We start from the raw sequence: 14,025 nt of genomic DNA on the forward strand, positions 1-14,025 counted from the left end.
GGTGGTCCGTGTTTGGTCTGCTGGGCGAGGCTGTGGGCCCACTAGGACCCACCCGAATTCGCGAGTGTGGTCCACTAAGGATTGCGCCGTGCTCTCAAAGCTTTTACGGAAGTCACCGGGCCCAAACCCACGAGCCGCGGAGAGGGCAGATGATCGGTGATGGGGTCCGGGCGGCTCGGCACGTCCGGTGCCAGAAGCTGAGGGAGCGTGCGAGGTGCCCGACGTGGAAGGTCACCCTGCCTCGCCCACCCTGCACTGTACACCGCGCGCGGGACGCGGGCGGCCGGCCTCCCCCGCCTCCCACACCCACCCCCGGGCACCGGGCGCCGACCAGGCTGCGAGCAAACCCGGACGTCGCCAGTTACCGCCCGCAGCCCGCACCGTCTCGAAGCTGCTCTGGTCGCCGCTCGAGCCTTCGTCCCGGTTGAAGGCGCCCGCGCGCGGCCGGGACCGCTCAGACCCGGGCGGGGCAGGTGGGCGGGCGGCCAGGAGCGGGCAGGGTTCCCCGCCGGCCTCCCGCCACCAGGCGGCGGCGTCCGGACCCGGGTTCACCAACCAGAAGCGCCAAGGCCACGAAAGCAGCAGGGCGCCTGCGCGCGAGTAGCCGGAAGTGACGCCACTAGGAAGGGACGCCACCGGAAGGGGCGTTTGGGGCCGAGCCATGGCTAGGGAGGCGGCGGAGCTGCCTCCGAAGGAGACCCTGTCGCTCTGGATAAGGTAATGGGGTCGGGTGACAGCCAATTTGCGGGGGCTGGAGCGACTCTGGGGCCGCGGAGGGCTGGGGGGGGGGGGAGGCCCGGCACGCAGGCGAAAGGGCCTTCGGGAGTTGTAGTCTGCGGGGTTGGCGGCGCTCGCTTCCGGCGCCGCGTCTCGGTGCAGGGGGTCGGAAGGTGAGACCGCGGAGGGGGCGTCCCCGAGGCCGGGCTCCCCGGGAAGTGGGGGGGTGGGGGTGGTGAGACCGGGAGTGCCCCGGGGAAGAGCCTCAAGCCCCGCGGGGCCGGGAGGCCCGCTGGACGTGTGTCTGCCCTCAGGGAGCAAGCCCAGCTGAAGGCGCTCGTGGTGGACCGGGACACGGAGGCGTGGCAGCGGGACCCCGGCTTCTCGGGGCTGCAGAGGGTCGGGGGCGTGGACGTGTCCTTTGTGAAGGGAGACAGTGTCAGCGCCTGTGCCTCGCTGGTGGTGCTCAGCTACCCTGAGCTCGAGGTAACCCCGCGGGGGCCGCCCCGCTCGGGCTGCGGGCTGCGGGCTGCGTTAGTGAGAGAGGCGGGACAGGGAACAGGGCCAGCGTAGAACCACGCTTCTCCTTTTGTAGAATTTCGTTAGTCGGTGGGGAAGCCTCTGAAGGAAAGAGAAGGGAGGTAAAAACCGAAGGAGATTCTGTGTGCTTCCTAACAAGTGTAAAGGCCCTTGGGGAATCTGACCCAGCTTAATATGACGCTGTAGGTTAGATTGTCACCAACCCCCTTTCCCCACTCGGGAGTTCTTTAGATTCCTCACACGTGCCATGCTCTGTCTGCCTGCCTGACCTTACATTGGTGTTTCCTGTCCTGGAATATTCTCCTGGCTACCCCCTAGTTGTGTCTCAGGTGCTCCGGTAAGCACCCCTCTCACCCTGCAAGATCAGGAGTTACTCTCAGTACCCTGTCTTTTCTCTTCATTGCCCTGGGATGGGATTGGCGGATCTGCCTCTCTTACCAGAATGTAAACTCCACGACGATAGAAATCAGGTTGTCATGCCCACCAGTTGTAGCCTTGGCACCTAGCTCGATGCCTGTCATAGAGAAGACACCCAGATACGTGAAGGCATGAGCAGTATGCCCGTGATTGATTTGGAGTCAACAGTTCAGGAAGACTGGACAGGGAACGCTTTGCTCTTAGCCCACAGCCTCGCCCTCCCTGCTCGTCTGCCTGCTCCCCACGACCGCATGTTCCTGCCTCCGTGTCTTTGTGCTTTACTCGGAAGACCCCTTGAGTCAAAATTCAGCAAAAACGTACTGGGCACCTGCCGTTGCTAGGAGCTGGGTGTAGCGGGGTAATGGAACCAGAGTCCCTGCCCTCCCAGGTCGCCTGGTCACTTGGTAGGATGGCTTTGGGAATAAGGCATGGACGCGGGAGCCAGACTGCCTAAGTTTTTACCTCCACTCTGCCGCTCCCACTTCAACCCCCTGGGCCTCCATTTCCTCCTTTCTAAATCAAGGATGAAAATACTATTGATAGCTAGCTGTGGTGAGGGATAAATGAGATCGTGCATGGAAAGCAACTGGTTGGCACGTGGTAAGCCCTCAAAAAATAAATATAGCATTATTAGGACAGCTATGTCCTAGCATAGGACAGCTTCTCACTTTTCAAGGCCCGGTTCACATAGTCCCGTCGGTCGGTCCTTTTCCCTAGCTGCAGAGTTAATCACCTCTCATCCCTGTCCTCGGTCTCATTCTTACGCAGCGCTTCTACGTTGTACTCAAAGGTTACCGCACTAAGCGTAGGTTCTCGAGGGTAGGGTGATGCTGTGTTGTCGTGGAGTCCCAGCACGGAGCAGAGTGCCCGCTGCTTGGATGGAGTCGGCACCCGTCATCCTGTGCTCCGGAAGCTTGCACTGGGAAAGGGTTCTGGCAGAGCCTGGCGCAGCGGCTCCCAAACGCCTAATCGCACAGATCTGCCCCGTCAGTCTCCGGAAGCGTGTTTAGAAATACAAATTCCATAGGCAAATCCAGAGACAGAAAGTAAATTCCTGGGTGCCAAGGGCTAAGGAGTGGGATAGATGCAGTGTGAGTGTTAACGGAGGTGAGGTTTGCTTGGGGGCGGTCGTGAAAGTATTCTAGAATTACACGGTTGTACAAGTCTATAAATAACGAGAACGTTGAATTATACACTTCAAACAAGTGAACTTTATGTAGTAAATTTATCTCAATAAAGTTTTTAAAAAATGTATTGACCCCAGAGCCCCAACTCATTTCCTGAAGAAAAAAATGGTCTTCCAGTGGACGGCCTGGAAACCCGCTTCTTTAAACAGCATCCCTGTGATTACAGAGCACAGCCGGGGTGGGGAGCACTGAACCACCCTCCAGGCAGCCAGGAGTCCTTTCCTTGGTTGCCCTGGCGGATGGTGGTCTCACCACGCAGCCCGTTCGTAGTTGGACACCCGGTTAGTGCGTTCTTTTCCACGGGAAGCTGAATTGTCTGTGACGTCGGTCCATCGACTGTGCCTCAGGCGGCAGAGCGCAGGACAGACCTTCCCGCCATCCTCCTCAAATGTAGTTCCTCCCCAGTCCGGCGGACCTACGTGCAGCCTGAGACGGAGTTTGTAGGGGCACCACTTCATCGACCCAGGTCGAAACCTGCAGACCTTCACAGAGATTCTGACCGTCCACATGGTGCTCCCACAATTGAGTTTTTTCCTTTTTCCAGATCTTTAAGCTGAAAATGTGTGAACATTGAAAGAATAATACATTGGACACCTGAATACTCTCTACTTAGATCCGCCTGTTGCCGACTGATTTCTCTGTGTGTGTGTGTGTGTGTGTGTGTGTACTGAGGGATTCGAAAGTGTTTCCCGGAGGTGACAGCTCACCTCCGAGCACCTCAGCAGGCCTGTCCCGAGAATGGCCTTCTACGCATGACAGCAGTGTCGTTACTGGACCTCGGAGCGGTCATTATAATCCTATAGCATCACCTGAATCCCTTTCCACGGCTCATTTCCCCGGTTTCCTCTTAAGTATTGTTTTGTTTTCTGAGCTTATAAAGGTTTAACATTTTTTTAAAGATTTTTTTTAATGTTTTTTATTTATTTTGAGAAAGAGTGTGAGGGAGGGAGGGAGAAAGAGAGAATCCCAAGCAGGCTCCGCAGTGTCAACAGAGCCCAATGTGGGGGCTCAGTCCCGTGAACCGTGAGATCGTGACCTGAGCCGAGATCGAGAGGTGGACGATCAACCTACTGAGGCCCCTGGTCGCCCCTTAAGGTGTATTTTAAATCCACTCTTGGGGCGCCTGGGCGGCGCAGTCGGTTAAGCGTCCGACTTCAGCCAGGTCACGATCTCGAGGTCCGTGAGTTTGAGCCCCGCGTCGGGCTCTGGGCTGATGGCTCGGAGCCTGGAGCCTGTTTCCGATTCTGTGTCTCCCTCTCTCTCTGCCCTTCCCCCGTTCATGCTCTGTCTCTCTCTGTCCCAAAAATAAATAAATGTTGAAAAAAAAAATTTATAAAAAAAAAAAAAAATCCACTCTTGCCGTTACACCGTGTGGGGAATGACGGGTTGTCCAGTATGTTGCCTGTGTTTCCTTTACTCTTTTTTTTTTTTTCTTTTTTTTTTTCTTTTTTTTTTTTCTTTTTTTTCTTTCTTTTTTTTTTTTCCTCTTTTTTTTTTTTTTCACAAGTTGCTTCTTGATCTGGCTGTTCCGGGTCCGTTTCTCCAAGTTCACACTTGGCTTTCTGGACACGCGGGGTCAGATTTCCTTTTATTTTTGGAACATTTTTTGCGTTGTGGTTTTAAGTGCTCTATTGACTAGTTCGGCTCTCTTGCCTTGTTTTTCTTCTGTAGTCATGAGCTCTGGTCTTTCTGTCTTTCTTGTGTTTTTGTGTATTTCCATTCCAGGTTTTTAATTTTTGCCTTGTGTTCTCCACGTGCCATTTAAGAATAGTTAATTTTCCTCTGCCGCACAGCTGGCTAGGGGCACCATTTGTTTCATCACTGGTGGGCTTGGATCATTTCTGTCCGGGTTTGTACGGCCTTTCACTGCTCGTCCAGAGTCGGATTTAACCGGGTCTGGAGGGCTGGGGTCTGGGTGGCTGGCCGGGCTTCTTAGCTCATGAGGGACAGTGAGGTGTGGTCGCTCCAGGGAATGGTGTCCTTTCCTGAGGTGAAGATAGGCAGCACCCCTGATTCTTGGCACTCTTGTTTCTGAAGAGCCTCACGCTTCTGACCTCGTTTTCTTCACCACAACCCTGCAGGGCTCTCCTTGTCCCCTCCCCGAGAAGGCCGCTGCTGGCCCTGTGGCCTTCCAGGCCTCTTCCTCCAGGTCCCGGCTGGCCGGGCTGCCTACGGGTCTCGTCCCGTAGGTGCCCCCGGCCTTGCCCGGTGCACGTCTAGAGCGGGCTCTGCCGTCCCGGGCTGTTTACTTTCGCACAGAGGCGCACACCGACGGTCACAATAGGCTCATCCCTCGGTTACGCTGTGAGATGGTGTCGGGGAGTGTTTGCCCTCTCCTTGTAGATCTCTGGTTTCTGGAACTTGTGCGGACAGATTCAGAGATAAGCGGCCATCATCCTGTGAGAACTCAGGCCACGCTTGAACTTCACGCTTGTTCCTGTGAAGTCACCCTGTCGTGTGGGGCTCAGCACTCCGGTCTGCTGGGTTCCCTGTGAGTCCGGTGCCGCGGTCGTCGTCACGGGAGACCCTGCGCGCTTTGGGTCACTGGCAGTTGGAGAAGGTTCCCGGGAGTCATTGACAGAGATGCTGGGGCACGTGCCCCCTCCCTCGTGGGGGCACAGGTGGGGGCCGGCTTTGGGGGAGGGCTGAAGTTGTGGTTTCAAAAGGGCCCTGGGGCTCTTTGCACTGTCTTGTCCCCGGGAACCCCTCTTCTCTTCCACATTGCCCAGCTCTGAGGCCCTGCCTGTCCTTTTCTGAGTCTCTGAACTCTTTGCACGAAGCTGGGGTTGCCTGTCTTGTGGCTGCTTTCTCTGTGAAGACCCGGCCTCTCCTCCCCCAAGTCCCCTGCTAGTGAGGAACAGTAACATCCTCACTCTGGTGCCGCTTCACACACGTGCTTCTTGTGCTCTGTCTTCTCTGAGCCTCCCCGAAGCCCAGCGGGGGCGGCGTGGGGCGGCGGAGGGGCTCGAGGGGGCCCTGGTGCTCGCCCGGCCACCTCACACCTGCCCCCCCCCAGAGAGGGAGGCCGAGAAGAGGAGTTGGGGGGGTGGGAGAAGGGGAGGGAGCCGGCGGCAGCGAACCAAGGGCTGCAGGGTGACAGGCTGAAGGCCGGCAGGAGCCGGGGGCCGTGCCTGCCGGTGACCGGGTGCCTGGCGACAGGTGGTGTATGAGGACTGCCGCATGGTTAGCCTGAAGGCTCCCTACGTGTCGGGCTTCCTGGCCTTCCGAGAGGTGCCCTTTCTGGTGGCTGCGGTGCGGCGGCTGCGGGAGAAGGAGCCCGGCCTCGTGCCCCAGGCAGGTACCTCGACTCCAAGGAGGGAGACCCCCTCTTTCCAGCCAGGAGGGAAGGCCACGTCACCCACTGCAGGCCGAGGTCTCTGACCTCCCTGGAGAGGGTGCGCTTTTGCCGGATCTCCCAAAAAGCCTCCCACCCCCAGAAGTGGTGAGCCCACCCCACCTGCTCCAGGCTGCCCCGGCCTGACGGGGGAGGGGCAGTCCGGCTGGCTGACTGTCACGTGTGGTTCTTCCAGGTACTCCTTGTGGATGGAAATGGGCTTCTCCACCACCGAGGTAATCCTGCCCCCGAAAGACAGGGCCCGGGAGGGGACGGTTCTGACGGTCCCCTCACAGAGGGCCCGCCCCCTGCCCAGGACCCTCTGCTGCCGGCCTGGCCCTGGCCGCTCCCCCCTGGGCTGGCTGTCCTGGTCAGGACCCTACTCAGTAAAGAACCTGCTTCTTGTCACCCCTGCCTCTTCCCTGCCTGCCCCCTGAGGCCTCCCCTAGCGCTCCATGCTGGCCATCTCAGGTGCCCTCGGCCACTCTGGTCCCGACTGCTGCTCAGCTGGCCTGTCCCGCCGCTACCCACCCGGAGCTCTGACAGGCCCACTGAAGCCGGACAGGAGTGCCCGCTCCCCACTGGCACTGGGGAACTTGCCCCCGCCTGGGTGCCGGGGTGCTGACCCCGGAGAGGATGACTGAGGGAGAAGTCACGAGCCTGGGGGTGGGGCCGCACGGGGATCTGGGAAGGGCTGGCATCGGACGTCTTGGCCACTGCCTCGAGAACCCTGGGTGCCAGCGCGTGACTACGCACTGCCTGGCCGGAGCCCCAAGAGTGTGTTGGGAGGGTGACGCAGAGGCCTGGTGGCAGCTGCAAAAGAGAAAGGATGGAAAGTGCCAGAAAGCGGAAGGAGAAACGGGATGAAGTATCGTGAGCTAATCAGGCTCCTAATGTCGCCGAAGGGAAGGGGGCGTTCTCCGCCTGGTGACCGTGAAGCGGGGCGAGGGCCACGTTCCGGGTCAGGTTGGCCGTCCGCGTCCTGGCTCCCCAGGGCTCAGTCTGCCGATAGGCTTCTGTTTACCTGGGGAGCTGCGGCGGGTTCTGGTTTGTCCCCAGTCTCCACGCTGTCTCTGGTCGCCTTGGCTCGCTGCCCCATGAGCCCAGTCTCACCCTCTGCCCCTGTAGGCTTCGGGGTGGCCTGTCACCTCGGCGTCCTCACGGACCTGCCCTGCATCGGGGTGGCCAAGAAACTCCTGCAGGTCGATGGCCTGGAGAACAACACCCAGCACAAGGAGAAGGTGAGGGATGGGGCGATGCCCTGCCCCAGGGGAGGGCAAGGAGAGGGCCTGTGGGGGCGCACAGGCTGGGCACGTGCCTGTGCCAGCCCCAGAGCCCGCCCCGTACGAGCCTCTGTTCCCACCCTTGCCTGCTGGCACCGTCCTCCCCGTCCTGGCTCCCTAACCCGGAGTAAGAAGGACCCACTTTTCTCTCTGCGTGGCCTGTGTGTCCCTCACGGCTCGGGGGTCACGGCAGCAGACTCCCAGGCCAGACGAGTGCCTTCCGAGCTCTCCCAGCCTCCTGGGCACAGGCTTGCCTCTCCCATCCCCGCTACGTTTGCGCTGCTGTGGTGCCCCGTGTAGGGGAAGGGCCTCTGGTTACTGCGCGCAGGACATTTGGGAGCCCATGTGGCCCTCTGTACTCATCCCCACCTTCTCCCAGCATCTCCCTCCTTCGGCCCCCTCAAGGCTGGCTTTGGGAATGTGACAGCCACTCCGCAGGGAGCCGGAGACGTGCCCAGCCCCACCGCTAGACGGCTGATGCTGAGAACAGTGATCACGTCTGTCCCACTCCTGCGGGCAGTCCCGTGTGTGTGTGGAATAGTTTTGTTGAGTTGACGGGGACCCCAGAGCAAACTGACGTGACTCCTGAGACACTCAGTGGACCAGTCCCCACCCCTAACAAAAGCCTTGCTGGGGTGAATCCAACATGCCTGAGTCCCTCGCGGGAGAAAGAGCGGCAGGCGTTGGTTCCGGCCCAGGTGGCGTCCGTGTACCCACCGGCCAGGCCGGGCGGGTGGGCGCCAGCCTTCGTCCCAGCCTGGCAGCCGCCCCCCGTCAGCACCGCAGCCTGGGCGGGCTGCCCCTTCCTGGGCCCCGGGCACCTCGTGCACGGAACAAGGAGGGAACTGAGGTCCGACAGCCTCGTCGGGGTTGGACGCTGCCAGGGAAGGCCTCCCGGACGCCGAGCCCGCTGATGGCATGGGGGGTGGGCACGGCCTGGTCTGCAGCCCACGCACAGACTCGCCCGCCCTCCCTTTGCCTGGCGGCTGTGCGGCCTCAGACATGGACGGGCCTGCCCTCCGCCCTTCCCTGAGAAAAGACTTCTTCTGTGTGTGTGTGTTTTCCTGTTTTCCAGATAGGACTCCTGCGGGCTGGAGGAGACTCGTTTCCTCTGACGGGGGGCTCTGGGACCGTGCTGGGCATGGTGAGCGGCCAGGGGCCTGCGTGCCACCGAGATGACACCCACAGAGGGGCAGGCGCCTGTCCGTGTGCACCAGACCCTGTCCACCTCCCCCCTGCCACCCTGACTGGTCCCTGGGGGGGGGGGGGGGGGCCCTGCACCTTTCACCCCTGCCCGGCACCCTCGGCTGTGCCGAGGGGAGCTCCGGGCTGCGCGTGCCCCACCCGGCCCCCGGACGCGTGGTCGGACCGAAGCCCCCAGGGCTTGTCTCTACCGTGCCCTGACTTCGCCTGCCTTGTCCCAGGCCCTGAGGAGCCACGACCACAGCACCAAGCCGCTCTATGTCTCTGTGGGCCACAAGATCAGCCTGGAGGCGGCCGTGCGCCTGACCCGAGGCTGCTGCAGGTTTCGGATCCCGGAGCCCGTGCGCCAGGTGGGTGGGCCGGCGTGCGCCTCCTGGACTTCCCTGGACGCAGGCGCCTGTGGAAGGGCCTGATGGGGCCACGCTGGGCCCTGGGGGGAGGGGAGGGGACCAGAGTTCATCCTGGGGCCCTGCTCCGCCCAGGCCCCGGGTCTGCCGTGCTCCACTTCTCCTCGGCCTCCTACGCACCCTACCGGGGTCACTGGGAGAATCTGCTCAGGCGGCACAGTGTCCTGCCAACTTCCAGCCATCCCCTCGGGGGCCCGCCCCGCCGGCCCGGGGGGGTGGGGAACAGCCATCCTCTGCTGGGGAGGCTCCGGCTGTACCAGAGTCCTCGGTCAGGAGATTGCAGGATGTGGCTGTGCCGGGCACCTAGCACCTAAAGTGGGGTGGGGGGAGGGTGGGCAGAACTTGGGGGAACAAGGTGGCTCGGCTGGGAGAAAGCTCAGCCTGTAGGAGACGAGAGCTGAGCTCAAGATGGCCTGTGGGCCCGCGTTGGTGAGCTCAGTCGTGACAGGGAGTCTCGCCATAGGCGGGTGTGTGTCCCAGAGAGGCCCATGGAGTGAGGACTCGTGAGAGGCTCTCCTCAGGAAGAGAGCAGCCAGAGGAGGGGGCAGGTGGTCCAGGCCCAAGGACCCCCATCTGCAAAGGCCCTGGGGTGGGAAGGAATTTGATGCCAGGAAAGCGAGAGGAAGGTGTCGCTGCAGCTGGGACCGGGGAGGCACGGGCCCGTGATCGAGGCCGCCCGGATGCCGGAGACTCGCCCACAGGGACCCGGCTGCGAGTCCCGGCCTGCGGCTCTGTGGGCGGCTCCGAGGAGCTGGGGGAGCCCGTCTAGAGAGCAGGTGCCGGCCTGTGCAGGTTCCCGGTTTAGTGTGGCCACGGGACGGGAGGGCGGGGTGCCTGGAGGTCTCCCTGGAGCCTGCTGCTTCCGCCATCTCCCCATGGCCTGTGCCGGCTCAGCTCTGGGCGGCTGGGCAGAGGAGCCCCGGCCAGACTGCCGAGAGCCAGTCCACACGGCCCAGTGCCCTGGTGACCCCTGGCTCTGCCCCGGCCCTGCTGCCCTCGCCTCCCGCCGCCTCCTGGGGGCCTGGGACCTTCCCCAGCTGCTGGTGTGCAGGGCGGCCTGCAGGGGGCAGCAGTAGCCCACGTGCGGCTGTGGCTCCCAGCCCCTGCTGCGCCGGCACTGAGCTCCCACCAGCCTCAGCCTCCCTGTCCCTGTCCCTGTCCCTGTCCAGGGCTCCGCTGGGTTCCTAGGTCGTGGGTCTTCAAGCTGTGACATTCACGCCCGCCCTCCCCTTCCCTTCCCTGGAGGCCTTAACTCTTCCCTTGACCCTGTCTCTGGGAGAAATCTAGCAACCCTCCCGAGACCTCTAGAGCCAAGAACTCTGTGGTGCTGGCACAGTCCTTCCACGCCTCTCTCTGCCCGCCGTGTGGACAGTGACCCCATCCTTGCAGGTGGAGAATGGCCTGTAAAGTACCTTGGACACTTCCAAGGCAGGCAAGGACTGCGCGTTTGCCCTAGAGAGGAGCCCACCGGGTTCCTGGGCCTGCCCTCCCAAGGGGGAGAAGCAGCCGCCTGGGCCAGGACCCCGCAGTCCCCGTCCCCGCTCTGGCCGTGGGGGGAGGGCCCTGTCCCGCAGCCGTGATCGTCTCTTGACCCATATTCATCCTGGGCCACTGGCCTGTCAGCACTTTGTTCTCTTTGTTACTTCTGGAAGCCCCCAGGAGAGGCTGAGAGAGGGGATTGCGTGCCTGCTTTTTCTCTCCATGGAGTCTGTGGGTCCCCCCACCCCAGGCCAGCAAGGCAGCCCTCTGGTGCCAGGCGTGGGCTGTCTGGTCAGGTCGGTCCTGGCTGCTGCAGGGAAAGACAGGAGGGTGGGGGGCTTCCCACCAGAGTGTCCCACTGCCCTCCCCCCCCTGCCTGCTTGTTCACTCTCGAACAGCATTTGGAGGGATTAACTGCTGTGGCCTGTAGTCTCGTGGCCTGAAGGGGGCTAAGCCCATCTGAGCCGGGATCAGGGGCCTTCCCGAGGCCAGTGCGATCACCCTGCGGAGGGGCCGGTGTGTGGGAGAGGGTTCCATTCCGGCCTGAGCTTCTGTCCCTCAAGTCTGCCTCGGTCCCGTCCGTCACAGTGACTTTGCAGGACTTTCTGTAGACACTTCCCAGGGAGGGGGTCGTAACAGACACGAGCTGGGGAGACAGACTGCCTGGGCTGAGGAGACTCCTCGGAGGAGGGGGTTCAAGCAGAAGCGAAACCTACGGAAAGCACAAGCCACAAACTGAGCACAAGCCGAGCGGCCCCCGGAAACGTGGGGGACGAGCCCGAGCCTCCAGCCCAGCCGTGCACTCGGGCCCTGCGGGGACTTGGCCATCACAGGGCCTTGACCGGGGGGCCTGGCAGTGTGCCGCCCACGGGGCTGCAGCCTATGTCCCTGTGGCGGCCTGGAGTGCCCTCTGTGGGCTCTCGGGGAAGCGAGAGCGCCTCCACCAGGCCGTGAGGTGGAGGCTTGTCCCGAGGCCACCACCTCTCACTGAGCCGCCCTCTCCTCAGGCTGACATCCGTTCTCGAGACTACATCCGCAGGACCCTGGGAGCCCCCACGCCCCCCGCACCAGGGCAGGACAGGTGAGTGCTGGGGGCACCCGCAGGGGACGATGTGGGGCTGTCCTGGCGGGATGGCTTCCCCGCGGTGCCGGGCGAAGGACAGAGTCCCTGCTGGGGTGGGACACTGAGGCGGCAGGATGTGGGGCCTGGGCACCCCGTCAGATGGACCGGTCCTCGTCCCGGCTCTGCACCACCGGCTCTGGTGATCACGCTCCCGGGCCTCGGTTTCCCTGTCTGCACGCCAGGCACGGTGATTCCTATGCCGGCAGCTTCTTGTGGGGGAGCCCGGCACGGATGTCACAGCCGGCAGGGGCGGGTTATCTGGCCCTGACGGCAGCACGAGGCGGACACTGTGACCCCGCTTTACACGCGAGGAGACTGAGGCGTGGCCTTGATGAGCAGCAGAGAGGCTCCGGTCGGCGTTTCCTCGAGCTCCTTTTTCCCGAAGCCCGGGGCTGTCCGAGGCCCAGCTGGGCTGTTTTGAGAGCGGAGGGACCCCCGAGCTCCCCCAGGGGCGGGGGCTGGCCAGCTGGAGTCCACACGGCACGGTCTGCTCCTCCTCGAGTCACAGCAGCTGCGGGGACCACGTGGGGAGCACGGGGAACTCTGGGCTGGCTCTGCCTTTGATGCTGCCCTTTCTCGATGTCATCACCAGGAGCCAGAAGGTACAGAGGCCAAAGGGAGGCTCGGAAGAGCTCCAAGATGAGGGCAGGCCCCCCGAGGCCCACGGCCAAGGTCCCGAGACAGCAGAAAGCCCCAGACCCACGCGCCCAGCGGCGGCGAGCGTGGAGCCGAGCTGCGCGCAGTGAAACCCTCCAGCCGCCCGGCCTCCCACTCCGCCTGGATGGTCACGGGGCCGTGGTGCCCACGGCAGCTGGTGGAGGTCCCAGGCTGCAGGACACGCTGGCCGCACCGCCCACAGGGACGGCCACGGGCCCGGCCACCGCCTGCCCCGTGGTCTGGGTCTCGAGGCTACAGGAGCTCGGCCGAAGACAGATGTCACGCGGCAGAGCGCCAGACCCGGAAGGAGCGTGACGTTGCTTTCCCAGGGGCACAGGAAGGACGTTCAGGGTTCGTGGGGTTCGGGGCATCTTTGTTTTTTTTCTCTAAAAGCACCCCAGGGGGCTTAAGACTGCCCGACTGCACGTGCATTCGTGGCCTCTCGTCCAGCTGCTCCTTCAAGTGCACACGCCGTTGCTTTTTTGCCTTCGCGATTTTATTTTCCGGCGTTGGTTTTCACACCAGCGCTTCCCTCGTCTCTCAGGCGGCCGCTGAGTTGCCTCTGCCCTGACCCGAGAGGGTGCGAGCTAGGGCGGCCGGGCCCTCTGCTCGCGGCTGCCCCGCCCATCTGCCAGCCGGCCTGCTGCAGGCACACGAGGGGACCAGGGGGCACGCGGGGTGGTCAGGTACCCGATGGGACGGGTGCTGGTGGCCGAGGGGTGGGGCGTCGGGCCCCGCTGCCCTGGCTGGGGCTGTGAGGGCAGGCGGCCCCGTCTGGGAAGCCGGTTGAGCACGTCCCCACCCCAACTGCAGTGCTGTTAGCCTGCCCTCACTGCTACCCGCCTGGGGCCCTCCCCTGTGCTCCTCCTGACCCCAGGCCCGACCTCCGGGGGTCCTTGAGAGTGCCTCTGGCCCCCTGCTGGCCCCTCATCTCCATGTGGGCGGCGCGGCCGCACCCACAGCCCCCTGTGCCCCACGGGCCAGCTCGCCCCAGGCTCCCTGCACACTCTGGCATTCGCTGAGAAGTACGACTCGAAGAGGTTTTTCTTGCCTTTCATACGTTTTCTTAAGCTTGTTTATTTATTTTGAGAGAGAGAGCGAGTGTACATGAGGAGGGGAGGAGAGAGAGCGAATCCCAGACAGGCTCTGCGCTGTCAGCACAGAGCTGACGAGGGGCTCAAACCCGTGAACCCTGAGATCGTGACCTGAGTCAGACGCTCAACTGGACTGAGCCCCCCGGGTGCCCATTCCTAGTGTTGCTCAAGGAGCCTCTCGTCGTGGTTTAGACGACCCAGACACATACGGAGGTCTTAGGTGTCCTCACTCCCTGTCCCCTCCCCGGTGTCGCCTTCGTTTATGAGGAGTGAGTTCTTGTCCAAGGCCCAGACCCCTGGTGGAAACGGGGACAGTGAGCCGGCGGGCTGCAGTTGGGGCCACACCCTGCTCTGCCTGTGCCCCTTGGGAGGCCCGGTGGCTGCAGGAGGCTGAGCTGGGCTCCCCACTTGAGGGAAGCAGGGCCGCCCCAGGGCGGGTGGGGCTGTGGGTTCCCTCTGGGTGCTTCTGGGCTCTCCGCCGTGACCCGGCGGGGTGAGCAGGTCCCAGCAGGTTCCGCAGGTGCCTTCAAGGGGACTCCCGCACGTGGGAAGGGCCAGGCCAGGCTCTGTCCTCCTGTCTTGCT

At 62.7% G+C, this 14,025-nt stretch overlaps 1 protein-coding gene across 2 annotated transcripts; it reads left to right on the plus strand.

Annotated features, from left to right (window-relative positions):
- The first annotated feature begins 559 nt into the window (after window positions 1-559).
- Window positions 560-13,404, plus strand: ENDOV (endonuclease V). Of its 2 annotated transcripts, XM_023244269.2 has the most exons (9): window positions 560-717; window positions 1,032-1,203; window positions 6,021-6,155; window positions 6,392-6,431; window positions 7,324-7,436; window positions 8,554-8,622; window positions 8,903-9,031; window positions 11,575-11,648; window positions 12,283-13,404. In XM_023244269.2, exons 1-9 carry the CDS (start codon window positions 662-664, stop codon window positions 12,434-12,436), a joined length of 942 nt encoding a protein of 313 aa, XP_023100037.2. In that variant the 5' UTR covers window positions 560-661; the 3' UTR covers window positions 12,437-13,404. The 2 variants fall into 2 exon arrangements, with proteins under 2 accessions (XP_023100037.2, XP_023100038.2); XM_023244270.2 differs by lacking the exon at window positions 6,021-6,155 and having other exon boundaries at window positions 561-717.
- Window positions 13,405-14,025: the final 621 nt, after the last annotated feature.

This window comes from Felis catus, chromosome E1, assembly GCF_018350175.1.
Source record: "Felis catus isolate Fca126 chromosome E1, F.catus_Fca126_mat1.0, whole genome shotgun sequence".
Taxonomy (NCBI): Eukaryota; Metazoa; Chordata; class Mammalia; order Carnivora; family Felidae; genus Felis; species Felis catus.